At 40.7% G+C, this 27631-nt stretch overlaps 3 protein-coding genes across 5 annotated transcripts in view; 1 reads left to right on the forward strand and 2 right to left on the reverse strand.

The window, feature by feature from the left end:
• Positions 1-106: 106 nt before the first annotated feature.
• Positions 107-4686, reverse strand: LOC116681535 (uncharacterized). Its single transcript, XM_032509641.1, has 6 exons — positions 4615-4686; positions 2600-2693; positions 2039-2163; positions 1336-1478; positions 615-812; positions 107-485 (listed from the first exon to the last, which is right to left on the reverse strand). The coding sequence occupies exons 1-6, from the start codon at positions 4684-4686 to the stop codon at positions 368-370; spliced, it is 750 nt and encodes a 249-aa protein (XP_032365532.1). The 3' UTR covers positions 107-367.
• A 3478-nt stretch (positions 4687-8164) lies between these two features.
• On the reverse strand, positions 8165-26129 carry serpini1 (serpin peptidase inhibitor, clade I (neuroserpin), member 1). Its single transcript, XM_032511615.1, has 9 exons — positions 26048-26129; positions 15900-16211; positions 14319-14549; positions 13823-14017; positions 11432-11636; positions 10797-10894; positions 9225-9311; positions 8935-9023; positions 8165-8775 (listed from the first exon to the last, which is right to left on the reverse strand). Exons 1-8 carry the CDS (start codon positions 26112-26114, stop codon positions 8998-9000), a joined length of 1221 nt encoding a protein of 406 aa, XP_032367506.1. The 5' UTR covers positions 26115-26129; the 3' UTR covers positions 8165-8775; positions 8935-8997.
• Positions 26130-26642: 513 nt separating this feature from the next.
• Positions 26643-27631, forward strand: part of pdcd10a (programmed cell death 10a) — a 17095-nt gene continuing 16106 nt past the window's right edge. For 2 of the 3 annotated variants that reach the window (XM_032511668.1, XM_032511677.1), the window contains exon 1: positions 26643-27236. The gene's annotated coding sequence lies outside the window, so the exon portion shown is untranslated. The remainder of the gene's footprint in view (positions 27237-27631) is intronic. The other variant, XM_032511662.1, reaches the window with a different exon arrangement.

Consider the following 27631-nt stretch of genomic DNA (forward strand, 5'->3'; position numbering starts at 1 on the left):
GTGAATAGGATATATAAAAAAAAATATTCCTTACAAAGATATATATATTTATATATATATATATAGATATATATATATCTATATATATATATATATACACACACACAGTGTATATAAGTTGTACTCAATATAAAAAAATATTTTGCATGGCCTTGTAGCTGATTACTATTACATTTCCTGTGATGGCATTGTCAGTGTTTTTCGGCAACTGTCGAGACACGTTTTGTGTAAATAATTTGAACAGCTCTATGAAACCATTAGTGCAACCTCAAAGTTTGCTGAAGAGTGCTTTGCTGAATGTCATTGTGTCAAGTGTTATAGGATTGGGAGAACTGATTCCATACACATCCATGCATTGAGAGAATCGTCATAAAATGTTACACATCCTGGTAGTTTCGGAGAACAGTGGTGTGGTGGGCTGAGAGTCTTCTGGCAGCTTGGGGATTCCATCCAGGATCTCTAGCTTTGGCAAACAGAGGAAAACACTGCACGGAGACAAAACCAGAATAAAAGAAAGGACATGGACTGTTTTACAAACACTTTCTCTTCTCCTTTTACTGTCTCTGTCCCTTGCTTTGATGTACTCTCTCCCTTAACCGACTTTGTCTCCTCACCGTGCTCGATAGTCCTGAGTGAAGGTCACTGGGTTGCGGGTTAGGTTGAGGGAGCAAAGGGGGCTGTTCCCTAGAGCTCTCAGTCCCCCCAGGGAGCCAATGGCGTTCTCAGACAGACAAAGGTGCTCCACTGCTGGGAGCTTTGGCAGCTGACGTAGACACACCAGGTGGTTGCGGTGCAGATTTAGCATTTTGCACCTGCCCAAAGGAAACACAAACGGGGCTTTGCTTTATTTTAGTGGTTATTGATATTTAAAATGACATCATTTTCGATAAAGGAGGCATTAAAAGAAGAAAAATTATATTTTCTGTAGCATATCAAAATGAAACAATACTATAAGATTATGGTTATGGTACCGCTTTCTGAAGAGACAGGCATACACAGGGGTCAACAATAAAAGAAACACCACATGAGGAAATAGATTTAATACCTTATCTGAATATCAGCCATAGTATATCGGCCTTAACAGTTTGAAAATCTCCATGTTTACATGAGTCAGTAAAGACTATACAATTGCAAAAGAAAACATAATTATGCCATGTGGCAAAGAAATAGAAGCCACTCAGGACAACACAGACGTACTACTAGATAAGCTGCCTTGTCAGTGGGAACACATCTGACCACAGCAGTGATATAGAGGTGTTTAACAAGATAATCAAAAACTGTAGATTGTTCTCAGGTGAGGGCATTGTGGTGCAGTCTGGGTAGCGTGGTTCACACCTTGGCAGACGTACAGAGCTCAGGTTGGTGAGGGAATTGTCAACCAGTTGTAGTTTCTCCACGCGGAATAACCGGCGGAGGATCCGAAGGAAATTCTCTTGCTGGAAGGGGTCCCCCAAGTCTTGGTAGGACAGATTTAACTCCTGAGACGAGACAGGTGGTGAAATAATGAGGGTCTTTATCTCTCTGTCTCTGTCACAACTCTAGCCAGCTCCTTCCATTCATTATGTGGCTCGCTCTGTTTACTCTGCCATATAGTGAGTATAACTCTCCCTGTCCTTCCAGATCCAGCCACTCCCTCTTGCCCTGCAGTAACCCCTTTCCTGCCTTTTTCATCACTTGACCTTCACCTCCCATCTACCCATCTGCTTTCCATTTCCCTAATTAAACTAGCCGTATATACGCCGGCCCATTTTTACCCATTGCCTGCCAAATCGTTTGGTTTGCATTTGCCCTAGTTTTCCAGCCTGTGCCTGCCTGACCACAGCATCTTAGTTTGCCTGTTTTGACTGATTACCTGTTTCTGCACCTCACTACTCTTCCTCTTTGTGGTTTGCTTTTGGATTAGCGTTCATTGTGTTTCTGAGTCATTAAAATGTCCCTGTATCTCTCCTTTTTTGCTCCTTCTCTAGTCTTCTCCTGTACGGCATATAGTATACACACACATACACACACACACACACACAATACCTTGCTAACTTACCAGACAGTTTTCCCAATTCTCTTGCAGTCTATCTTCCCATCTTTGTCCTTCCTCCTCTCTCCTTCTCCTCCCTCTCTCCAAACAAATGTCATCCCTCTCTCTTTGTAACAGCTCTTCTGATGGCCCTTTTATGATGAAATTGTCATAAAACATCATTATCATCCATGAAGTGAAAAAATGATTTCTAATCCTGATTGCAGCTATAACAGTTATTGATTTGGATTATTTGTCACAGTATGTATGATGTGTTTTTTTGGAGTGTTCAATTTAAATGTAGGTAGGGGTCTGTGTAGAAGTTAATTTCACAGTCAGCTTTAAGTAATGCAGGTCACTCCAGCATAACCCTAAATCCCACTTTTCCATGGCTGGTTGTAAGATCCCGTTTCTTTTTTTCTCCCTCAAAAATTATGAAGTGACTAAGAAAACTGTACTCCCTTCTTTTATATCACAGAAAGTTCTTATATTACAGTTCTTTTTACTTGTGTTTAATTTAATCTATGTATATTTTTGAATATCAAAGTGCATAGGTCATTGTGGTAAATTTCTCAGAGGGATCCAGACCTTCTCTGACCCTGGGGCAGGTCAGCTGGTCACCCGTGACATCACACTGCTCCAGGCGATTCCACGACACAAATCGGAACCGACTTGAAGGAAGCTGACAAAAAAGGAAGAAGAGAGCAGGATGAACGGTACTGCGATAGGTGTTAACAAGGTGAAAATGTTCAATTATGACTCATAATCCTTCCGATTGGCAACCAGTTTCCCTCCATTCCATCCCTTCTCTCTCAATTTTATACATCGGTACATTTTGGCTAATGCACATCTTTCTGCCAACTGCAGTATTTGAGGTATCACATCAATCAAACAGCAGATCAACCATTCCATTTAATATTACTACTCTATATGAGAAAGACAATCTATTTGGTGGTTGTCATGTTAAACATTTATATATTATCTTTTGTTCCAGCAATTCTAACTTCAAAATTCACATTTTAGAGACATTTTTCAGAGATAAAATTGCTAATGTAACATGCATGGTCACTGTCCTTTTCACTCCAGTGGGATGAAGTACTAAACTAAACTCTTCTCCGGACATGACCTTTTCAACCCCCTTACACTCATCTTGTTCACCCTTACTGTAATTTTACACCTTTCTCTGTTACTCTAGACAGAGGAATGACCCAGCTCCACTTTATCAGCGCTCCTCACTAACCACAACTCCTCAGTGACTGGACACTCATGGTCAGCAGCTCAGTTTTGAAAAGCATAGAATAAAACACAAACTTAAGAGACTGATGCACTTTCTTCAATCCATAATTTGGAAATGTCGTTAGTCACATCACAGTCAAATATACAGATGAAATCCTCAAAATAATTAGAACTGAAATTGAAAATGCAGATGATTCAGTCTACTGTATAAAAAGCACCTTAAAAAAACAAAACAAAAACATGAAATATTATTTAAAATGTGTATAATGTCATTGCCACCTGGTAAACCAACTCAATTCTTTATCATTTATTTAACACCTGACCACTAGATGCACAGGTTCAGTTCTAAAACAGAAGCAGACATAATGAGCAAGACAAATAACCCCAAATCAGTACCATTTTCATCTATTTTCTACTTTGCAATACAATTCTGAAATGCCATTTTGCTTTAGGATTTTATCATGTGTACAATACTTTTGTTTTTTTTACCACAGGTAAGGAACTCAGCATGGAGGATGAGGTAAGAAGCTTTTTTTCCTCTGTCTTCATTTAAATGGTCAAGAAGATGAAACATTATTCTGCATAGCAATCTAGCAATCTAGGCAAGAGGCCAGTAGCCTGAGGGTGAAATAGAGAGTGTGGAGAACAGACTGAGAATAAGGTTCAGTTCAAAGAGGGAGAAAAAGGTGAGGGAGGAAGGCTAGAAAGGAAGGGTTGGTAGATGAAAGGTTGAATACACAGGAGAGCAAGAAGATGGAAGAATAAAAGCTACAGTAATGCGCACAAATGCCTTAAAGACAGCAGCAGCAATAAACAGTTACCACCTTATTGTGTGTGTGTGTGTGTGTGTGTGTGTGTGTGTGTGTGTGTGTGTGTGTGTGTGTGTGTGTGTGTGTGTTGTGTGTGTGTGTGTGTGTGTGTGTGATGTCCCTCACAGGTGTAGATACAGTCCAGAATCAGGACTCTGGTCTACGGAGAGAGGTCTGCGTGTAATCCCGAGTCGAGTACTGGGATGAGTGGGATTGGGAAATGCCACTGAGAGTGTTCACACCTGAAGAACTGAGAGAGAGAGAGAGAGAGAGAGTGAGAGAGAGGAGTGTGAGGAGAGATGAACATGATATAAACATGATGGTGTGATAATAGCAGCAACATTTATTTATTTTAAGCCTTTTATTATTATTATTATTATTATTATTATTATTATTATTATTATTATTATTATTATTATTATTATCACTACTTGAATAGAAAGAAATGAAAGATGGGGGGGCCATCCATGACATCCCATCTTTGGGCGGCTGTCTTTTTGTAACGTAAGCCCTGGTGTGTGCTGAAACCCTGACCACCGGCCGAGTGGTTAGAGTTACGGTGAACTGGGCCTGACAATGCAGATTAGGACCCGTTGCCATGGCAGCAGCGGACACCTGAGCAGGTGCCATTATGTTATAATAGTCGCTGTATGCGGGCGATAGCTGGACACTGGTGCTCTATAATCGATAGTGCTAGTACAGTAATGATAAGCTATGCCACCGTTGCCACTACATGGCATAAATAATTATCTAGCCTAATTTTAAATATAGAAAACCTTACAATTTTGGAGGGTGTAACTTTAAGGCAGTAATGTATAAGTAGCCCAAAACTGGCCTGATAATAATAAAACTGGCAAACAGCACAATATCCGTGTCTTACCTTTCTGACATGTCCCAATCGTCTTGTGATAAATTCTCCTGGCCTTCTTTATTAACACATTGTGAACGGCTCGGTTTAGCCCTGTAAAACTGTAGCCGTTACCCATGGAGCCCGCGGTTAGTTAGCTGGTATTCACCGGGAGAAGGGTTACCGTCCTGTGTGCTCTGGCTCGGGGGACTAACACCGCTGTGGGCCCGCAGCTGCAGGTGAGACCGATCGCTGAGCTGCTGGTTGCCTGGCAACAGTGTTCGAGTGTATCACTCAAGAGAGGCAGACCAGGCAGACGAGAAACAGTCGCCGGGCACGTGCACACTTAGATGTAGAACATCTGTACGTGCACAACTCAGCCTCTGTAGACTAGTGAAAATAATTCTCCTTCCAAATGATCTGTGACAGTTACCAGGGTTGATTCTAGGATCAGACCTTTAGGGGGGCTCAGCCCCTAACGAGAATATGACATGGATAGTAGGCCTACATTGTAACACTAATTTAAAAAATAAAGTTATTTCATTATCTGATCATCTCTGAGCTAGCTACCGAACATCAACGTCAACTAACGTTCTTTAACACTAGTATTAACACTGATGGAACTAAACCTGACACTTTATAAGTCACAGTCATTACGACCAATTGGACACAATGTTCTAACATCCAGCAGCTTTAGTTACTTATGTTTCAATTTGGGTCGTAATCTGCTTTATGAAATTACCAATTTCTTGTCAGGGTACTGCCAATGTTAAACTTCACAACCGTCTCCTGCTCTCCTTCTGACAGATTAGTGACGCAACCAAAGGCCACCTCTGATTGGCCAACACTAGGATTCGTTTAACCCTTTCCTTGACTGGGTTACAGGTGCATGGCATCGGCGACAGACACACGGGATATTAAACCTGTTTCAAGCCCTTTGAACCTGTAATTGTTTATCCTCAGTCACTAACAGACTAGTTCGCAAACTCCGACTTGAAGCACTAAAACTGATTGAAAGCAAAACAAAAACATTTCTTTTTAATATTATATAATTTTAAGGGGGGCTGAGATGATATTTAGGGGGCTTGAGCCCCTAGGGGCGTTTTCACACCTGTAGCTCTTTTGCTTTGGTCTGAATAAGTTCGTGAGTTAGTAAACTTGGATCATAGACTATTAATATATATATATATATATACATATATAATTTAGGTATGAACATGAAAGTTATTAAATGAGCCTTAGTACAGTAAAGTTTCCATTTTTCATGGAGAATGCATGCAGAAAAACATAAAATTTACAATAAATGAAAAGATTGACAGGACTTCAGCCTCCTCGTGGCCATGGCAAGCTACACTGACTTTTAGAGAATGAATGTGGAAATTAGGAGATCAGCGTTGGGAAAATATGCAAATCCTTATCAAGTAGGCTAATAACCACAAAACTATTAAAAACTATTAACTATTAAAACTACATGCTCCACACGTAAGTCCGAACTCCAATTTTATTTAAGTAAGCTAAAAGCAGAGAGGTAAAAAGTATTTACCAAACTACTTCATACACTTTATGGTAAGTTTTAAACAAGAGGTAATGCCTCTATGGTACTTTTTGGATGTTGTCTTGGAGAGGAGGACAGATAAGTTTGATTAAATTTTTCAGTGGCACACAATGAAGACATAAGGCACAGCCTTCATGCCAGCTGGTGAAAGTAATTTAGATCATAACTTCCCACACACATGGGCTGCCGTTCCCTAACAATGCAGCTTGTTGTGTTTAAGATATTGCAGCACTCAAACACACCGTGCGCACTGAACAGATGAAAAAGCTATTAGATATTTCATAGAGGTAAATTAAATCCCTGGTTCTGCAGGGGACTGTGGAAATGAGTCCTTCTGACGTTGTACTAACTTGTGTTGAGCAGAGCTTTTGCCTTTGCTGGTTTTTTGAAGGCTGAGTTATAATTTGCAGTAGTAACCTTTAATGTATATCACTTGTTTTGTTCTTTTACGATCTGTTTCATTTTGTGTGACATGTCATAGATAATTGGTGCTCCAAAAACATTGACTGAAGACACTGTAGGGATGGCGGCTGTCACATCAAAGCATCTTTTTGTGTTTTTCTTTGTCACACAGCACAAACACTTATAATGGCAGGGAACATCTGTTGGGGATGTAATTATGAAGATTTTTTCCCTAATATATTACTATCGCTGTGCCAGTGCCATATGTTGGGTGTGATGTGGGGATGTGTGGATATGAGGGGTTTAGTTAATACTTGTTTCCTTTATGAGATTACTTTTAAACATGATGATTCTGAAAGCACAGACATGATAGTTATATTTCATTAATTAAAAGGTTGGGTGTATTATGAACTTATTAACTCTTGTTTTCTTATATACAGTCTTCCTTATGAAGTGGCATCTATCCAATTCAACATGCAGGTCTCATTCTTCCTTGGTCACATTATGTCCTTTCCTGCCCTAGCGATATAATCTGTTTCCCTGTGTGTGTGTGTGGGTGTGGTAGCTAGGTGATGCCACAGGCCTGAAACTACTCCAAGATGCCTTGGCAGGACATTGGTTTCCCTGGGAAGCTGAGTTACGGTTGAACAGCCAACTTCTGCCCTAAGGTTGGTTATTCGATCGTATCAGCCAACCTTGGGGAATTATATAAAGTCCATTATATATTCAGTCACCGCATATGTAATAGACTTTTTCTAAACAGGTTTCACTCCTGAAGCATTGCACGTTTTTCAATCCCACCAAATCTTGAAAAGATATATTAGCTGTTAGCATTCAGATTGATGGAACCCTACAGTAAATGCTGTGGATGGCCCGTATGATCTGTAGTATCCTTAAAAATACAACATCGATGCACAGAGAAGGACACATTAATGGGAACACATTCATGTATTTATTGAGTAAAAGACTGAACACAGCTGGTGTTACTGTTTCTCCCTGTATGCACATCCAAAACGGTGCAGCAGATCTTTTCAGTGCGCCTGCATGCTCCAGCATATATATATATATATATATATATATATATATATATATTAATTATATATTATATCTATATATATAAGCAACCCCACCTTAGTTACACAGTCCCCTCTGCTCACCTGTGAAATGCCCAGCTGGGGCTTAATCAACCACTCAGATTTGATAAGGCATATTAGTTATCAGCAGTTTAGCCATTGCCTACACTGTAAAAAAAAAAAAAAAAGACTAGAAACTGTCTGGAACAGATGCATTACTAAGATTCATTATATAGGGACAAAATGTTTGCACATTTATTCTGCAATAAATACAGGGTATATAATTGTGTATACACACAATGATAAATGTACAGGGATATAATTAAAGTGTGAACCTTATAGTGTGCACACACTGTAATTGTAGTAAGAAAGAGTAGCTATTTCTTTTAGAAGTAGAGAGAAAACTATTTTTGTGCATCGTGTGTGTGTGTGGGCACAAGTGAGGACAAAGCTGCTGAACTTAAAAGGGTTGTGCATGGATGACATATCATGTGTTTTCCTTTCTCATTTACAAACCATCCTGTAACAGATATGTACACTTTCCTCTTTCTGCATGTCTGTATCCAAGAGATTAAAGCTTTCAGTATCAAAACACAATCACGCTATATGTTGTATGTCATATTTCAATATATAATATATTGTATAATATTCAGTTTGTATATATTTCTTTTAAGAGTATAAAACACAGCTGAAGATGGCAATAGAGAATAGGTAGTGTTTATGACGTCAGGATCCGATGACAGCTGAGATTGCGGGACCTCACACCGTGGTTACATGGAGTCAAAGTCATGGTCGTTGCTCGATGACTTCAGGGGTCATACCTGCCCATGAAGAGGATGGACCCTGGGGAAGAAAGGAAGTCAGTCAAAACACACATGTACAGAATATCAGAAGCACATTACAAATGCGCGCACCACACACACACCAAACCCCCACACAACACACACACACACACACACACACACACACACAACACCACCAACCCACACACACACACACACCCTGTCCTCCGGTTTCTAATGACAAAGAAGAAGGGTGTATCAGCCATGACCTTGTGGTACGCACTAGATCCTGGTCAGTGCGATCATTCCTAGAGAGAGAGAGAGAGAGAGAGAGAGAGAGAGAGAGAGAGAGAGAGAGAAAGGGAGAAAAAACATCACAGTTATTTCTTGACAGAGGTGGGCAGCGTCTAGTGAACCTGAAGTTAATGTAAAGACCCATGAAAGCGTTACGTATGTGGTAATGTTAATTATCAAGGAGATTCTGATCAAGGATAAAAGATGAAGTCTACCTGACCCAACGGCTCCTTCTGCCCCCTCTTCAGTCACCTCCAGGTAAGCCTTCTGCACCGCCTTCCCAATGTACAGGTCCTTACCATCTGTCACACACACACACACACAAAAGCACACAGCTCATCACTTTGTCTGTAGACAACCTATCAGTCAGTGTGAGATGTGACGAGGGTGTGATGTTAAGTCCAATTATAGGAGGACACTCTCTCTGTCTGTGCATCAGCAAACCTTTAAACCTCAGGCTGTTACAGAACGTACCCACACATTAGTCAAAATCAACATAGTTATGATATCAATCTAGTGTCTTTTGAGAAGTAAGCATGGTCAGCTGATGGACATGGCCAGACGGACATGTCACATAGGGCAGTGTGGTGTTGTTATCTGATTTAACCCAGCCATTGCATGTGTATGGAGATGGATTAAGGAATCGATTCTGGAAGCCAAAAAGCGTGTTTGATTGAAGAGACGTTTTCTTGTTTTCCACAACACAAATTTTTGTAAATACACCTTTTATAATCTACAACACAGAGAGGGATGCTGAAAGGCAGACCTGGAGCGGAGGTCGCTCAAGACGGCGTGGTCACCAAAGTAAGCAGGCGCAGCTCCGGAGCACGAAACAGTGACTGGGTGAGTCAGTTCAACACAGCACAACCCCTCTTATGAAGGGCATTATACACCCATCCAGCCTAGCACAGGTCTAATTTTCATGTTAAATGCATCGCGCAGGGAGAGGAGACCAATTCCACGAATGTTGTGAGCTAAGTTAGCCTTTAGTAGCTGTGTTCCTTTGTCCTACGAGCCCAGGTAAGCTTAGCCTTGCCTTGTAACATATAAACCAGAGCATGGGGTCACATCATGCAGACCCATTTGAAAAAAAAGTGCTGTCTGCACAGACATAAAAATCCTAATGAGTTAATTATTACAAAAAAGCATTTTAAAACAGTCTATCTTATTTATAGTACCTACTATACTACCTGCCAGAATAGACCATGTCCTATAAATACATGGTGAGGTGGTTCAGTACAGCCTGCAAATTGTGTTTCACAATATAATAGTACAGTAGCGCTACCTGACCAGTAAGAACAAGCTGTTCAGCATAAAGCACCTTAAGTGTTTTGGGATCTTTTAATTGTTTTTGTTTATATACAGTAGATGTATTTTTGTTCGATCCAGTTGTTCTCTAGGGCTAGAGAAAGTGAGGCTACATATATTTTATCTTCACTTACCTCTATTGTTTTTACCTTTGCTTATATACAATACATATTTATGTCTCTCTAGTTCTCTTCCTCTATGTATACATCTGTCTCTCTCTCTGGATCTATTTTTACCAAATGATGTGACAACTCTGACCTGCCCACTCGGTGCCAGTTACCTTGGTTACCTGAGAAAGTACCGGAGGCAACTTCACTGCAGTCAAGAAGCAAAAATATTGAATCAACTTCTCATGCTGAACGCTTTCAGGAGTTTATTTCTCTTACCATTTGTGTCTACAACTATGTGTTTTATACAATAATCTATGTGTTACATAGGGTTTTGCCCTGTGTGTGGTTTTCCATACAGATGAGTGTTACCTGTCATGGCTGAGAGATCAGCATCGTTGGTGAAAATGTTCTTTATTCCTAGCTCATGCAGAGTGCTCCTCAGGTCGATCTTCTGCTCCACTTTAAACCTAAACAGTGCAGGGTCCATCACTCTGGTGGTAATTTACATATTAACATTCCTACATACAGTATACAGTAGCTAGCCCAATGTCAATTACATGATGTCGTCTTCATGTATTTGCAGTGCAGGTGCATGTGAGATTAATAGCCTGTCACAATTACTTATCTTAAATATTTGTGTTACCCTTAAAATGAAAAATCTCTTTCAAGAACTTCCATTTTACATTAACATTAAAAAAGTTTTCAAATAAAGGATGCAATTTAATGAACGACAAAAATGAATCACTGTTGTTATGGCTCTTTCCACTGACTAAACCAAATACAGCAAGTACAGCAGGGACATTCTCCATGGGTATTGGATTCTGGGAAATGGAAGTATCATCCACAACAACATGTCATTGTAATGTAGGTAATCACTGCACAACTGACCAAGGCATGTTGAGGTAAACTGGGTACACAAAACATCCGAAGCCCAATAGTGTCAAAAACAGAAGATATTGTATAGCAGCATGTGAGTGTGTATGTGTGTGTGCCTCATTACTCACCTAGGTAGGTAGACTTCCACCTTTTGTCGTTTGACATTATTAGCCCACTCCTCCAGCAGTGGTGCTTTGATGATGGGCTCCAGGGAAGCCAGTGGCACCTCTTGCCGAGGCAGAACAATCAACATGGACATGTCCTCGCCCTCATAGGGCATCTCCAACACCTGGTACACACCGCCAGCTTCCTGTGAGCCATCGCTGAACTCGCCTGGTGGGGAGGAAACATAGGCAATTGTATTGAAATATATATAGGCAAAAAGATAAGTGGAGCCATGCACACACACATGTATTGTTGCCTCCTGGAATGGGTTTGGGAACTTTTCTGAGGAGGAACACAGACAAAGCACACTGATCGACTGTGTTGATCACAGTGTGTGTGGTCATTACCCTGATGCACTAAATACAGGAAAAAAACAGTGACACTTCACTTTAAAAGTTTCAGTTTGGACAATTGATTACATTCACACTGTAGTTCAGCAGAAAATGATGCATTTTTGTTGAATTTTAGTGCAATGCCTTTTTACGCAAACAGACACTCGACTGCCTTCAGGCAGGAAATGAAACCCAGTACACCACTCTGGGATCTAGGGAAAAATGCACATCGGATTACACACAAGGACCTCTGTAAGAGCGGATATCTTCTCACAGATATACTACCGAGGATGAGAAAGTGTTATCTTCATAGTCTTGAGGTGGATCAGACTTATCCCTTGTAGCTAATTAAAACAAAACCCACATATAGAAATCAATACATTAATCAAGACAAGCCAACAAACATTTACTTGAATTAAGTGAGAGTCAGGATGAGATAATCCTTTTATATGCAAAACAAGTCCAACTAGATTTTAAATCTAAAAATAAGATTATCTCACTTACTTAGGTATTTGCAGTGTGAGATGGAGATTATAGAGCAATTAACACTGCCGGACTTTTGAAGCCACTTAAAAGGGAAAATTACAAAAAAAAGACTTATCCTCCTTCATTACCTTACATGTGGCATTCTGTGTAGCGGCTGCTGATGCAGAGTGAGGCAACGTTGCAGCAGAGAGCAGGGTGTGGCCTTACAACATTTGACTTAACCAACATGATTGTGCTTCTTTTGGAGAATGCAAACACAGGCTTCTCCCCAAGGACCTGTCCCTGTTCTGCGTGTGTGTGTGTGTGTGTGTGTGTGTGTGTGTGTGTGTGTGTGCGTGTGCGTGTGCGTGTGATTTCCTTGGTCCTGAGGATGAGTATGTGTGCATCCTGCAAAAGTAGGTGTAAGCAAGTGTGTAATCTCACTACACACATACAGACTGCACCAAAATATCTCAAACGTGACTGCAACTTTAGCAGCAGTGCAGTAAGAATCCGATGTAACCATCTTAGATGCAGAAAAGACCGACTGGAATCATTCAGATGTAACAGCATTATAGCCAAAGTGCAGGACTTTGGTACACACAGTCTTACACCTCACAGTTCTGGCAAAACATCACATACACCGATATCTGACTCATATAGTAGTGCTCCCAACTCAAAGTAGCCAGATTATGACTGTAAGTGTACACGGTAGGCTTTAGGCTACTTCACATTTACCAGTATTGGACGTTAAAAAGCAGGAAAAAACTGCATAAAAATTAATCGACACCACTTTAAATAGTCAATTAATCATTTAAATAAGGTTTAGCCCAACATTTGCAAATATTCTAGCTTTTAAAAATATGAGGACTTTCTGCTTTTTTATAGAATAAACAATTATTCAGTTAGTTGCAGCCTTGTTTAGTCGTTTATCTTTTTGAAAGGATTTTTTTCTTTCATTGAAACAGCGTGTTGCAGCGTGTGTTTGTAAAGCATTAATGACGAAATATTAAATTGGAGAGAGGTGAAAGGTCTTTTCAGAGAGATCTGGAAATTCACAGTGACTTTACTACTTTCTAATTTCTCAATTGAAAAACAGTATTTTAATAAACATTTAAAATGCCTCTATAGCATGGGGGGGGGCTGAAAAAACAGCGTTTTTTTTCCAAACTTCTGTCAGAGTAAAATAGCCTGATAGTACAACATGACTTAACATAATGGTATGACGTTAACAGGTTTTAACATAAAAAAAAAAAAACTAGGCCTACTAAATCCAAAAGACGTACCAGACAACTTTGTGCAAGTGAAGAAGATTTGAACCGCAGAGCTCACTGAGAAGAAAAGCCTTTCCTGGGAATAACACTCCAAAAATGAATATTTCAGATGTAAGATTAACATTTTAAATAACCTCAGGAAATATGAGCTGAAATTGAAGGGCTCCAGAAAAGAGCCAGAAGTACAATTGTAAAGACGCACGCACACACACACACACATACACACACGCACACACACACACACACACACACACACACACACACACACACAGCCCATCCCTACCATAGTAGAAGTCTCCCTGCTGGTACATCATGAGTGTCTGGACTTCAGAGCCGTCGTCTCTGCTGAAGGAGAAGGTCCTGGTGTTTTCTGGCCTGAACTGGTTTTTCCAGGAGCCTCTGAAGTAGACAGCGTTCACAAGGGTCAGGCGGGTCACGCTGCTAAAGTCCTCGGCTGATAGCAGCTCACGGATCTTACCTGGGGGAAGTGATGTGTACAGGTTGTTAGGCTCTATATTAGTTTTCATTAGCCTAAGGACAGCGCCTGCTGTGACGCAGCTTTTGAAGTCAAGGATAAGGATAGAGATTAGTGCAACTGAGGGTTGGAAATGTTACTAACACTAAATTCTGTTTTGTCCACGATGATGTGATCAAACAAACAATGATGTAACTCCATGTCACTTTACAGTATGCTGGGATTGTAGATGTAAATATGTATTCATATTGTCCTCCTTTCATCTGTATATTTCCCTTTCTTCATCCCTCTGTCTCCAACTCACTCTCAGTATGATTTTCCACCCAGCTGTTGATCTGCTCGGCCACGGCTGCTGATTCGCTGAAGTCTACTGTTTCCACGTCAGCCCGGAAGTACTTCCTCATCAGATGCAGAAACTCAAGGTTGAAGGTGACGCCTTCCTGCAGGAAGAGGCTGTTGGCAAATCGGATAACATAGTGGGTGTCATCGTCCGACAGCGCTGCTGTCAAGTTCTGGAGCAAAGAGAATTCCACGCCTGGAGAACAGAGGGAGACACACACATTCATACTGTAGGTGTGCATGCAGAGTACAGTGCTTTGGAAAATATCCATATGGTGTTTTTGTTAAACAATAGTAATGCAATAGAAACTTCAAATGTTATGCATATAAAATACAAAGAAAGGAAAAATGAAGCACATACGTACCCTTTTTATATCAGAACCTAACTATACCATTAACAAATATTTAATTCACATTTTTTAATTCATGTGATGCTCACATTCACAAAGAGGCACAGATTGTGTACAATTGAACCATTTAAACTTGCAGTACTTCGGTCACAGCGGGAATTTTAATCTTAATGTAATTTAGCATGCATTTATCATTTTATTCAGGTGTTGTCTTACTACATATTTATTCAAATGCAAAGCACCTTTCTCTTGTCATTTAGCTTTCTGTTTTCAGGGTGAAGGGAACTCATATTCATTAAAATGACTATACATTTTTGAATGTGCAGCAAATGTATTTACCTTGGAAAATGATGAAAATGAATTCCTACATCTTTTAAAATTAAATGATTACTGGCTTCTGATGCATTTGGCAAATTTTTAGCTTGACTCAGAGTAGGGATCAAAGGTCATAATATCTCCCCCCAACTCTGAGGAAGTTTGTGTGCATGAGGCTTGTGGTTAAGATTAATTCATATAATTATGTTATATTAAGGGGTTACCCTGGTGATTGTAATATTTCACTTCCTCAGAGTTGGGGGGGAGATATTATGACCTTTGATCCCTACTATGAGTCAAGCTAAAAAAAAAGCTGGATCAGAATCATTTTATTTGCCAAAGGCATCAGCAGACTCACAGGATCAATCACTCAGTAACACAGAAGCTCAACAAACAAACACTGAATACATATAGCTACATAAAGCATGTTTAAAACAATTCAATAAGTAAATAGTCCACAATAAAATATTGAGAACTAGAATTGTTGATTTATTTAGTGAAAGCTAAATCAGCTATTCAGGAGGGAAATGGCTCTTGGAAAAAAAAGCTATTGAGATGGCGTGAGGTCCTTGTCCTCATCACACTGTCCCTTCTTCCTGAGGGAAGCAGCCTAAAAATAAATGTAATTTGCTGGATGGGACCTACATTATCCATAAAGCAACTGGATATCATTTTTCATTAGACCCCTCCCTACCTGAGTAAGTCTGACAAATAAACTGAACTTCATGTGTAAAAATCGGTGGAGTGCCTTTGATCGAACATGTGACATCAAACATGCATTTCCTTCTACCAAAGACTTTCCACTTTTATAATTTGGATCCAACCAGTGTTCCTTTGCCCACTGCTGACCCTGAATCTGTGCTTATGAATGTGTCTCTTACCTGGCAGCAGGTGGCTGAATCCTACAGCCTGTCGTATCTCTTCTAGTGAGGCCCCACTGGCTCCCAGCTCCACCATGCCCAGGGCCACAGCCACGCTCAGCGGGGAGAAAATGATGTTATCCTGATCTCCCGCTGCCTGCAGCCGATGGTACAGTCTGACCGAGAACTCTGATGTAGTGTCCTCTGGAATCTCCGCCACCCGGCAACCGTAGCGCGGCAACAGGATGGAGAGGAGGAGGAGCGGTGAGAAAACGTCCAAGATCAACATCGCAGCACAGACCCCAGATAGCTGAGTGAAGAGGGATGTGTGGAGTAGAAGAATGGATGGAAATATGAGAAATATAATGTGATAATGGATAGAGGGAGAGATAGACAGGGGAGACAAGAAGATCAAGAAGAGACAAAGGGAAAAAAGAGAGGATGAGTAAATGAGGCAAAGAGGGAGGAAAGGAGGGGCAGGGGTTTAAGGAACAGGAAATGAGTGATTGGAGAGATGGATGGGGAATTTACAGCCAAAAAGGTGTGGAAGGAAGGAGATGATGTTGATGGAGGGAAGATGAAAAAGAGAGAATAATTTGGGGATGTACAGAGCCAAAAGAAGACAGGAGAATTGCAGAAATGACAGACAGGTGAAGTTAGAGAGAAGTGGATTGCAGACAGGAAGAAGAGGGAGAGAGAGTTAAAGGTAGAGATTATTGTGTAAAGGAGAAAAAGAATTGAAGGACAAGAGGATTTTGGAAGGGAGAGAGACAGAGAGAAAAGTAGAGAGAGACAGGATTTTGGATGATGAAAGGAGAGCAGAGGACAAAGACAGGAAACATTGGTCAGTCAAACAATTAAATTGTGAAAACAAAAGAGAAATGCATTCATAAAAATCAGCATGTAACAACTCCACTTGTTAGCAGAGGTGGACATATAAATGCAAAGAGGACTCTGTTTCTCATAAAATGGTGGAAGGAAGAAAACACAAACATGAAGAGTTTAAACGAGGTGCGCGCAGTTACAGTAATAACAGACAGAAGGAGATGGAGAGAGAATGAGAGGCAGTGAGATAGTGTATAAACAATAAGAATGTGTGGTAACTATAACTGCACTGCTGACTGCAGTCAGTATGACTGTTCACAGCACATCTGCTAAATGAGCTCATACATATCTTATGGCCATTCTTATCATCTTGAGTTAAATCTTCTTCTTTCCTTCAAAATCTGCTTCGCGCTGTGTGTGTGTGTGTGTGTGTGTGTGTGTGTGTGTGTGTGTGTGTGTGATTCTTTAAATGTGAATGGATGAGTTTCTGTCTGTCTGTAAGTAATGACTGATTAGGAAGTGGACTCCCTCCCCACCATCCTCCACTCATCTTTCCATGCCATCCCACTTTCCGCCTTCTTTTTAATCTCCCTCTGGTCCATATATTATCTATCTTCACCAACCTCTCTCTCATTGCTCTACTTTTCTACTTCTTCTTCAGTCCCTTTAACCACTCCCTTTATAACTTTTAAAGGTCCTATGAAATGGTGCTCTTTGGATGCTTTTTATATAGGCCTTAGTGGTCCTCTAATACTGTATCTGAAGTCTCTTTTACATAGGCCTTAGTGGTCCCCTAATGCTGTATCTGAAGTCTCTTTTATATAGACCTAAGTGGTCCCCTAATGCTGTATCTGAAGTCTCTTTTATATAGACCTTAGTGGTCCCCTAATACTGTATCTGAAGTCTCTTTTATATAGACCTAAGTGGTCCCCTAATGCTGTATCTGAAGTCTCTTTTATATAGACCTTAGTGGTCCCCTAATGCTGTATCTGAAGTCTCTTTTATATAGACCTTAGTGGTCCCCTAATACTGTATCTGAAGTCTCTTTCCCAAAACTCAGCCTTGGTGCAGAATTACAGCCACTAGAGCCAGTCCCATAATGAGCTTTCCTTATTTGCCATTGGGGGTGGTGGCCTTGACCAACTGCCACTTTGCTCATTTGAAAGCCATGATGTCTCTCTCTCATGGGTGGGCCAAATTCTCTTTGTGGGCAAAGCAGAGAAAGGGGAGGTAACATTGTCCCTTATGATGTCACAAGGGGCAATATTCCAGATCAGCCCATCCAGAGCTTTCATTTTCTCAAAGGCAGAGCAGGATACCCAGGGCTAGGTTTACACCTATCGCCATTTCTAGCCACTGGGGGCCAATCGGCAGGCAGGGGGAACGCATATTAATGTTAAAAAAACTCATAAAGTGAAATTTTCATGCAATGGAACCTTTAAAATGACAAGCAATATATACACACTGCACCATATCTCTGGTGCTGTTGTTGCCAGGCAACATTGTTTTCTGCTGCCCAAACAAAAAAAAGACAAAGTCAATTATATATTGCAGAAAGAGAGAGAGAGAGAGAGAGAGAGAGAGAGAGAGAGAGAGAGAAATATATCAAGAGGCAGCAATGAAGTGTTAAATAACACATTTGTTTTGTTGTTTGTCTCTCTGCTGGGCTGTTGTCATTACACCGTTTTTATAAAGGATTCAGTTGGCAGTCCCAAGCAAGGCTGGAATCTGCTGGCTGCTACTGTATGTGTGGGGCACAAGGTGACTGTGGGCACAATGTACCTGAGTGTCAACAACCACAACAACAATGAGTAGCAGCCAGAGAATTAGAACCCCATCCTGTTGTGTCCTGTCCTTTCCTCTGCTGTGCTGTGGCATGTGACAAACAATGTTCCCTCCAAAATAAAGCCAGTCCAACTTGGGGGATGCATTCATGTCAAATTCATTAAAGAATTAGTCTGGTGATATTTTTTTTATTTTTTTCTCTTTGTCAACTAGTTCCATGAAAAGACCAAAACCAATTATTACGTTAATCATCTGTGTCCAAATAGCCAAAGATTATTCCTCTTTGCCATAGACCTCCGTTGCAGTCCAAAATCTATTAAAAATACATCAAAGAGCCAAGCTGTTACAATGGCTGACTGGGTTCCCATGTTGCCATGAACATGGACACTGCAGTTTCTTCTGAATCAATCCCACATATATCCCCCTCCTGTTGTAAATACTTACTAGAGCAACCAATCTGCAGCTGAAAGTAGTTCCCAACAAATGCACTATTTATTTTTACCTGTTTGAGTAATGTTTGCTAAAACTGCAGCGCTTCTTTATGAAATTAATTATCCTTTAAAAAGAATGAAGCTAAACATTTGTGAGTTGTCTTTAAAGATTAACAGCTTCAAATTAAACAGAGGGGCTTGGGATTGAGTGTTGTCTTCACTGATTTTGGTCTTTTCATGTGGTTTGTTAAAAATTACAAAAATATAGACTACTGCTCAAGCCTTATCCTGAAAAGCGGTGCCAGCCAGCCCTGTCTGAATTTTACAAGGAACTGCATCTAGTTCATCAGATTTGAGGTTTTATTCTTTACTTTACAAAACACACATCGCCACACGACACTTTCACTTTATGTCCTAATCAAACAGTCCTCATCTCATCTGGTTTGTTCTCCATCTATAAGTTTTCTGACAAACTGCTTTTGACAAGCATGATACTGATCAAACTGCCAGCTGAATTTGCATTTGCTTGAGTCAGCAAATATAATTCCATTTCAGTTTGAAGAGTTTCTTCACATGGAACGGAGTCACACAACCTTTATTGTTCATGTACCCAAATATGTGAATAACTTGTGAAGTTTTGCACAATATATACATGTATAAATTATATATGTATAAATACAATAGGGTCAGTCATGTTTAAAAGGATAAGGTTGAGTCTCTTCTTCTTATCTTATTCTATTCTATATTGGGAAGAAAAATCTAATGGCTCAATTAAATATTTTTGAATTGACCTTATTTATTTTTGGACATTAAAGGTTTTCAGCAGACAGGGACGATATATTTGTGACCTGTTGTAACAATTTTACATCTTCAGCTGGATGAAATGGGCTTGGGGCTAAGAGCTTGAGACAAAATTGCTCAGAAAGTCAAAAAGTAATGAGAGATGGAGTTACGCTTTAATGGTTTTCGTTCTTTTCATTAGATTTGTTGGCAGTAACAAAAATACAGAATAACATCAGCTCATTGTTCAATGCGTCCATTCATTGGCTCCAAAAGGAGAATTAGAGTTGGACAAATTGAATGAAGTCCTTTGAAAGAAATACAATAACATATTTAATCCGATCATATACATTAGGCAGGAACAGAAGTTTGGGTTAAAGCCTTGGAAACAGCCTTGTTAAATAATGATGAATAATGAATAACAATGACTTTCAATTTTTACCGGAAATTCAAATGACACCCAAAGGCACAAACCTGGTTTGTCACGTGTGTTTAACTGCTCTTACATGTCGTGCGTCAGACACTGAAGAGAGAGTGAGGGCGATCCAGAGAAAGGCTAAGGGAAAGGAGGGGGCGGCTGGCAGAGATGTAAATGGAGGTAATGTTCCTGACCTTCTGAGCTGTGGGAGCTGAACCTTTCTGAGACAGACAGCCCCGCTTTCTGTAAGGAAAGACCCAGTCATGCAGTTAAGCCAGGGAAAGTAGTGTGGAGCATCATTGTGTGTACACCTGTGTGTGTCTGCGAGCGAGTGTGCATGTGTGAGTGGATAATAACACCATGGGTGGCTGGCTATTACTTGTAATGGTGACACCATTCTGACCTTTTGAGTTGTGGCACGTTGTCTGCAAGAGGATCCCACACTTTGCTAGTTTAGCCATTGATGACTACGAGACCAATTTTGTCTCCAATTTACTCAGGTGGGGTTCCCAGCATGCCTCCCACGTAAGCGGGGAAACCCAACACCCAGCTAGAAAATGTTCTCTTGTGACTAAAAGAACAGAATATGTCTCTCATGGTTTAAGTTGCAAGAGTTTAATCCTGACAATTTGATTACTGCCCGTGCAATTAAACTCACTGGCCTTTAAAAGCAGCCTCTAATCTCTCTGTGTAATCCTAATTCTCAGACAGAATAGATCGGCAGTTGACATTTCCACAATTAAAATGTGACGTCACTCAAATCCACAGCACGTATGTTAATCCTTACTGCCATTTAAACCCAACACCTTGAGACGGCATGCTTCGCAGGCTAGGGGAATTTATTAAACATGGACATCCTCATTCACACGCACACGCACACGCACACGCACTACACACACACACACACACACACACTACACACACACACTACACACACACGCACACACTCTTTGAAATACATATTTCCACAGACCAAGGATACCAAGGCTACTGCAAGTGATTGACGTTTTGCCACGCAGACAGAGAGAATTTTTGCTCTTTATAGATATCTTCCTCCTTCCATACAGGCAGATAAACTCTCTTTCCTTTTTTTCACACACTACTCAACATTTCCTGTCTAACCCCCCTCTGCAAGAACTCTTCACACCAGCTCCAGTTCTGTCACTCAATGCACTCCCTGACACTCACACACACACACACACACACACACACACACACACACACACACACACACACACACACACACACACACACACACACACACATAGACTGCACTCAGTAATTTTGCAAGAACTAGGCAAGCTCCCGTGATCACAATGAAGTCCCCCAACAGTCTCTCCCTGTTTAACCCACCTCTTGTTTTAGCTGAAATCACAGCACACTGGCTTGCTTAGGCTCTAAGTACACTTCCAAATTGCCTGAAGCTCAAAGGCGCTTTGACGAATTCTGTGAAAACAACATCCCATTTTATGAAGGCCTATCCTTCTGGGAATAAACTGCAGAGAATAATGTCTGTGATTGTCCATAGCCTTAAAAAACCTTGAATTTCTGCGATGGATGCTCTGTTAAAAAATTGACATGATTTCCCCATAAAGATGTAAAAGTTATAAAGGGCTTTGCAGTACAGAGATAATGGAGTCTGATTATCATTCATGAGTTTCAAGTTTTCCTGGGATGCGCCATAGCGGCTGCTTTCTACAGTATTCTGGTTTTGAACTGAGTGCAATGCAAGACTCGTGAACACTAACAATGATTAAACCTACAGCATTAATCTCAAATTTCTCAGAGGGTCTCACTTTTTCCCAGTATAATAGACACCCGTCTCTGAACTAATGCTCACCTGTGGATGTGGAGCAGAAGATTTACACAGCGAGGCTGCAACAAAGCCCACCACTGGGTCCAGCCTTTAACTCCATTGCAGTCTAGCAGAAAGGAAGCATTAAACTCTTGTGGTGGCTGGGGACTTCCATTACTGTGCCCAATAAAGTGGATACAACTCATCAATCGAGTTGTCTGTTCAGCTCTCGCTGCTTATTTGCACCTACTGTAGGGACCAAGCAACAGCAGCTAAATGGCTCAGTGGCTGATCCTGAATCTCATCTAGTAGCAAATTTTGGTAGAGCGAACGCAACAGTTTGGTTTAGTAGTTTAACTGTATTACAATTTTGTTAGTGTTTGAGCCCAACTATTCACACCACAATCATCTTCAATGCTCAGGTAAACTCTGTTGTGATGTACCTTTCTGGATAACCCCACTGTGTTGTTGTGATGAATGAGCCAGTCCATTACAGCACACAATTTTGTTACTGTAGAATCTCAAAAACCAAAAGAATGATCACAATTTGAGTTTTTATTCTTCATCTATTTATAAGTAACTAATAATTATTAATTGTTTTGAAGAAAAAATGTACCCTTTTAGGGTAGGTTCACTGCCACTTCAACATCATTTTGTAGAGGTTACAATAAATTCCCCAGTGTCACAGTAAAACGTGAAGCTTAATTTTGCTGCGTTACGTTAACAAGGCTTAATTTATTTATTTTTTACTTCATTTTTTTTAATCCTCTGTGTCATTCTTGGCTAATAGCAACTGTGTGAAGGGGAGGTGGGGACGGTGCGTGGTCACGGAAGGCTTGTATTATGTGGACGTGCCGACTGTTTTGTTGTCATTACTTAGAATTCCTTGTGGGGGCGGCAAAAACTACGCACTACAGCTTTAAGTGGCCAATTGAATTAAATCAACGTCCTCATGCATAGGAAATTATAACAAGTGTGAAATGTGTTATAGAATATTATTAATTCTTTAATTGAGAATGCAGCATTCTCTTCACTACTTTTATAACAGTATCAATTATAGTGTAGGGACAGAGTCCCGTCCTGTCTGTCTTGCTTTCAAACACACCCACAACAATGGCATAACATATGGGATTTCTGGTGCTTGCTGTAGGTGTAGCAATAGTTTATTATCACCTATTGAACTTAAAGAAACAACTTATTAACCAAACAAATCCTACCCCTACAGTTTATATCCATACCAGTAGCAGACAAAATTACAGCCCATCCTCAGCTCTGTACCAGCTCATTCAGCCTCTTGTTAGAAAATGATATAATGTGCTATGGAACCTGCCTGAAGTCCCAGGATGCTCCCTGTATACTCCACAGAGGGCAAACAGAGGTTAAAACCACTTTATTAATCCTTGCTAACAGAGACACCCAATGGGAGAGAGAGAGATAGAGAGAGAGAGAGAGAGAGAGAGCAATAAAGAGGTATAAAGACAGTTTGATGGACAGAGAGAAAGAAGAAAAAAGAGGAGCAGAGATAGAAACTAAAAAAGAATGAGGAAGAAGTGTGTGTAGGACGTTTGCATAAGAGAAAAAAGATGCAAATAAAGACACATAGATAAAGACAGTGGGTGCACTGAAAAGTAAAGTTGAATAGAGTCGACTTCCCCGCAGATACCAGCTTTGACTCGGAGCCAATGATATCTAACGGCCCCCTGCATAGCCTGGCAAGATGGTTGACTGCCCCCCCCCTCCCCTCTGCCAAGACACACTCAGTCTCTTTTCTTTCTCTCTATCAGAAACACACACGCACACACACACACTAGCAGCTACGGTGCTGTGAGAACGCAGTTAGGAAGTTTGAGCTGTAATCGGATCGGCCTCTATTTGGGGTCAGTGGTAAAAGTGAAAAGACTGGAGTCGTTTTCAAATGGACTGAAGACCAGGGAGACACAGGAAAGGTCACTGTCAACTAGTCCTGAGGGGGAAATGTGTGCGTTGGTGTATGTGTTTTGGTGGGGGGGGGTAAAAGAGGTAAGCAAGGGAGACAGGGCAGGTGACACTGAATAAGAAATGATAGCCAGGGGAAGAGGCTGAGATGGAGAGCAGAAAGACGGCAGGGTGATAATAACGGTGTTTGAATCGCTGACGAACTAAACTGGGATTGTTTGCTCGCTGCAGAGGGTGGAGGGTTAGAGAACAGGTGGGGACATTTACTGAGGGAAACAATGATGGTGACAAGTGAGACAATTAGGAGAATAATTCAAATTGATTTGGTATTTGATAGAGTTTGAGCGAGGGGGAAAATGTGGGTATTCCCAAATCACTTCAACCATTTGACTGTCCTCCTCTGTCTCTCATCGTCCCACTTTTCCACTCGGCCTAGTCCACAGTGACACCAATCAATCGGCAGATCAATTCCAGGTTACACGTGGGAATGCATGTCTGTGTGCTTGTGAGCCAGAGATTTGATGTGAGTTGGACAGATAATAAATTCAAAATTAATATTTTTCCAATGTTAAAAAGTAACTCAGTATCTTGAATTCATCAAATAATGTTCTTTATATTTTAGAAGTTCACTTTTTTAAAGTTTATATACAATGTGGTTTTCCAACATGAATATTTTGTAACGGTAATAACCACTCATTGTCAATCATTTAAATAAAATATTCTTTTGTTGTCCTCCCTGTAAGTCCTGACCTCTTTCTCCCTGAATTTCTCTCCACTTTCATCCTCCTATCTGGCCAGGTATGAACTACTCCCCTGTGTCTTTGCTGCAGCAGAATATACGGGAGACAAACCTGCTGCCTGAGTGTGTGTGCAGGTGGTGACTCAATATTAAAATTCAGTAACCATGAGCATAAATGTATTTCAAGAAAAGAAAGATTCATTTTTTTCCACCTCACTTCATACTGCAGCAATTAGCTGGTTAGATTTGAGTCTGAGATGATGTATCAATAGTCAACTGCAGCGCTTCTTGCAAATTTCCTCACACACACACACACACACACACACACACACACACACACACACACACACACACAACACCACACAAGGGCATAGGGGACGAAACAGCATCAGCAGAGATTAACCAGTGATTTAAATGCAGGGATTAATAAATTATGACTGAAAGGGACGCTTTTTTTTTCAAACATGAAGGTGATAGAACTATGTGCATGAATGAGGATTCAGGATTATTTTGAGAGAGAGAGAGAGAGAGAGAGGAGAGAAGAGAGAGAGAGAGAGAGAGAGATGTGGTCTGAGAGAATGAGGCATTGGAAGGAGCAACACTGAATTGTTTATTATTGACCACGTTTTCTTCCCCTCACATGGTAGGCTGTCACTATGAAATTCTTATGATTTAACACGAGGTGCAATGCTATTTCAACATATAAATACATCATAATATTTTCCTTTTGATTACAACATAGGTATTTTATTTCTCTATCCCTCAGATTTCTCAACCAGCTGAATTTTCAACCTGTTCTGTTACTACATCATTTTTAACAAAAGCACCACACACACACACACCCACACACACACACACACACACACACACACACACACACACACAGAGAACTGCATCAAGGAATAACAAGTGGTAGCCTATGTGTACAGTAGGTGATCGTGTATGTGGGGTGGAGATAGGGTAAATTGAGAGGCTACTACAATCTGACTCGTTAATTCACACACATTCACTCACTGCGCCTTTGCCTGCATGTCAAGGACAAGAACTACACTGCAACGCCTGGGCTTGTTTTCAGTGAAAGCAATGCAATTATAGACCACCGACAAAAATGAAATAGCATTGGGTAGTGGACACACGGGTACGGCTTTAATCAATAGGCTTGGAGAAATGTTTGGCTCCAGTGTGCGTCTCCATCCGCCCCCTTTATTTAAAGCCTACACATGTTGATACAAGCGTCATAACCCCTTTATACTAATAGGCTACCACAAAATTACACTAACACATAACATCTTCAAAAAAAAAAATAATAATTCTATGGAACAATTAAGAAATTAGCGATTCTTCTTCTTTTTATTTCACAAAACCTGAGCAGTTAAGGCTTGCTATCCTATCGTGTCTTTCATATAAATTAGTGCAGGTTTAGTGACGGAACCAGTTGTATGTTATTAAAACGGCTCTTACCGATAAACGCTGTTAGGTAGGGTGGATGGATGGATGGATGTGTGCGGTCTCTCTCTGCTGCTCTCATGGAGCGCCGCACGCAGCTTGATGCTTGCCGCAGACCCCGCCCCCTCCACGTCTATTGAGCCAATGAACGTCGGCCAAAGATGATCGATGTAAAACGAAATAAATCACCCCTTCCGGCTTCCGTTTTTGCTTAAGCGAACCATTCATTGACTATATACCTTCATCAAATAAATGGTTCCGACCCTGCTCACGGCGGCCTCGTGTTTTACATATCGCGTGTAATGTATCTTATTCGTACAGCCCAATGTTTTTATTCAGGGCGTTATTAGGCTATATTATCTTGCTTTATAACAGGCTTGGTATAGCCTGTTAGCATAATGTATTTTTTTTTAGCAAATGCGCAGTTCTGTAGTAACTTACGTTAATTAACGTACATTAAGATAGAGAAATGAGATTCAGCCTAAGCTTGTAACAGATATTCTCAAACCTCTGTTACAATTTAATAAATGTTCTTGATACTGCTGTTTATAAACATTAGATAACTTTCTTGTCCCACAGTACGACAGTTAACGTCTTGCCGACCGCGCTGAACGCAAGAAGCATGACACCCGTTTGAGTTTGCTGTTACTTAAACTCTAAATATATCTTCTGCACACCACTGAAGACAGAGTCTTATTATATAGTGTGCTTTCTAGAAGTGGAAAGCGATACAAAGCTTGTGTGTAGCTTTGTCAACGAAAGCGTCACAACGGTTAAGTTCCACCACCTGTACCTTTTTTGGGATTTGAAGTCTGTTTTGCCGGCCATCACAATGACGGCGCATTAAGGAGAGTTACCGAAAGAACTACAACCAGCCTCTCCTGTGAAACCGTCCGGACAGCTCGCAACCCCGCCCACCCCTGCTTCCCTGCTACAGCTTTCAGGCAAAAAACTTCCTGAATAAGACACAATCAAAACAAAAAGGGGCTTATCGAAGCAAACACTCGGCACCTGTCTGTTTTAATTATATCTTGGATGTGTCCACTATTTTATCACCGGACACTTTGACGTTATCGTGCTAGTTAGCTAACGTTAACGACGAAGTTGATCACCTGCCACTGCTAATCTAATTTTAGCGTTAACGCTACAGGTTTACTTTTTAACATTGTCCTCCTTCTCTTCATTGGCTACACTCTCACCACAGGTAAGTGTCGTGCTGTAACTTTTAACACTCGCCACCAGCGATATCGTTTCTCAGTTTAAGTTTAAGTGACAAACTTGTTGGGGTAACGTTATAATAGTTAGTGGGCTCTACTCGGCTCACATCTGTCAGATACCTGCTACCACAAACGGTGTGCTTTTAATCAAGATGGAAAAGAGTTGTCAGTCCTAGTTGCCAACACAAATAACTATCCTCAGTGATCTTACTCACACGGGGACTGCCAAAGTGCGTGTCATCCTGTAAGGAAAAATAATAGTTTGGTCCAAAATTGCCACCAAAATTGCCCCCAGGATTTAGGCCAATATTCATATTATATCATTCATTTTTATTTTCTATTCAGTTCCTTTCTCTAACACACACACACACACACACACACA

Source organism: Etheostoma spectabile, chromosome 3, assembly GCF_008692095.1.
Source record: "Etheostoma spectabile isolate EspeVRDwgs_2016 chromosome 3, UIUC_Espe_1.0, whole genome shotgun sequence".
In the NCBI taxonomy this organism is placed as follows: domain Eukaryota; kingdom Metazoa; phylum Chordata; class Actinopteri; order Perciformes; family Percidae; genus Etheostoma; species Etheostoma spectabile.

Excerpts from the sequence above, each read along its gene's own strand:
- LOC116681535 (XM_032509641.1), bottom strand. The coding sequence starts at position 4,686 with ATGGCACCTGCTCAGGTGTCCGCTGCTGCCATGGCAACGGGTCCTAAT. Across the intron at positions 1,479-2,038 it reads AGAATTGGGAAAACTGTCTG|GAGTTAAATCTGTCCTACCA; the intron begins GTAAGTTAGCAA and ends GTCTCGTCTCAG. Across the intron at positions 813-1,335 it reads AGCTCTGTACGTCTGCCAAG|GTGCAAAATGCTAAATCTGC; the intron begins GTGTGAACCACG and ends TCCTTTGGGCAG.
- serpini1 (XM_032511615.1), bottom strand. The coding sequence starts at position 26,114 with ATGAGAGCAGCAGAGAGAGACCGCACACATCCATCCATCCATCCACCC. Across the intron at positions 11,637-13,822 it reads GCAGGGAGACTTCTACTATG|GCGAGTTCAGCGATGGCTCA; the intron begins GTAGGGATGGGC and ends CCTCCCCACCAG. Across the intron at positions 9,024-9,224 it reads AGAAGGAGCCGTTGGGTCAG|GAATGATCGCACTGACCAGG; the intron begins GTAGACTTCATC and ends CTCTCTCTCTAG.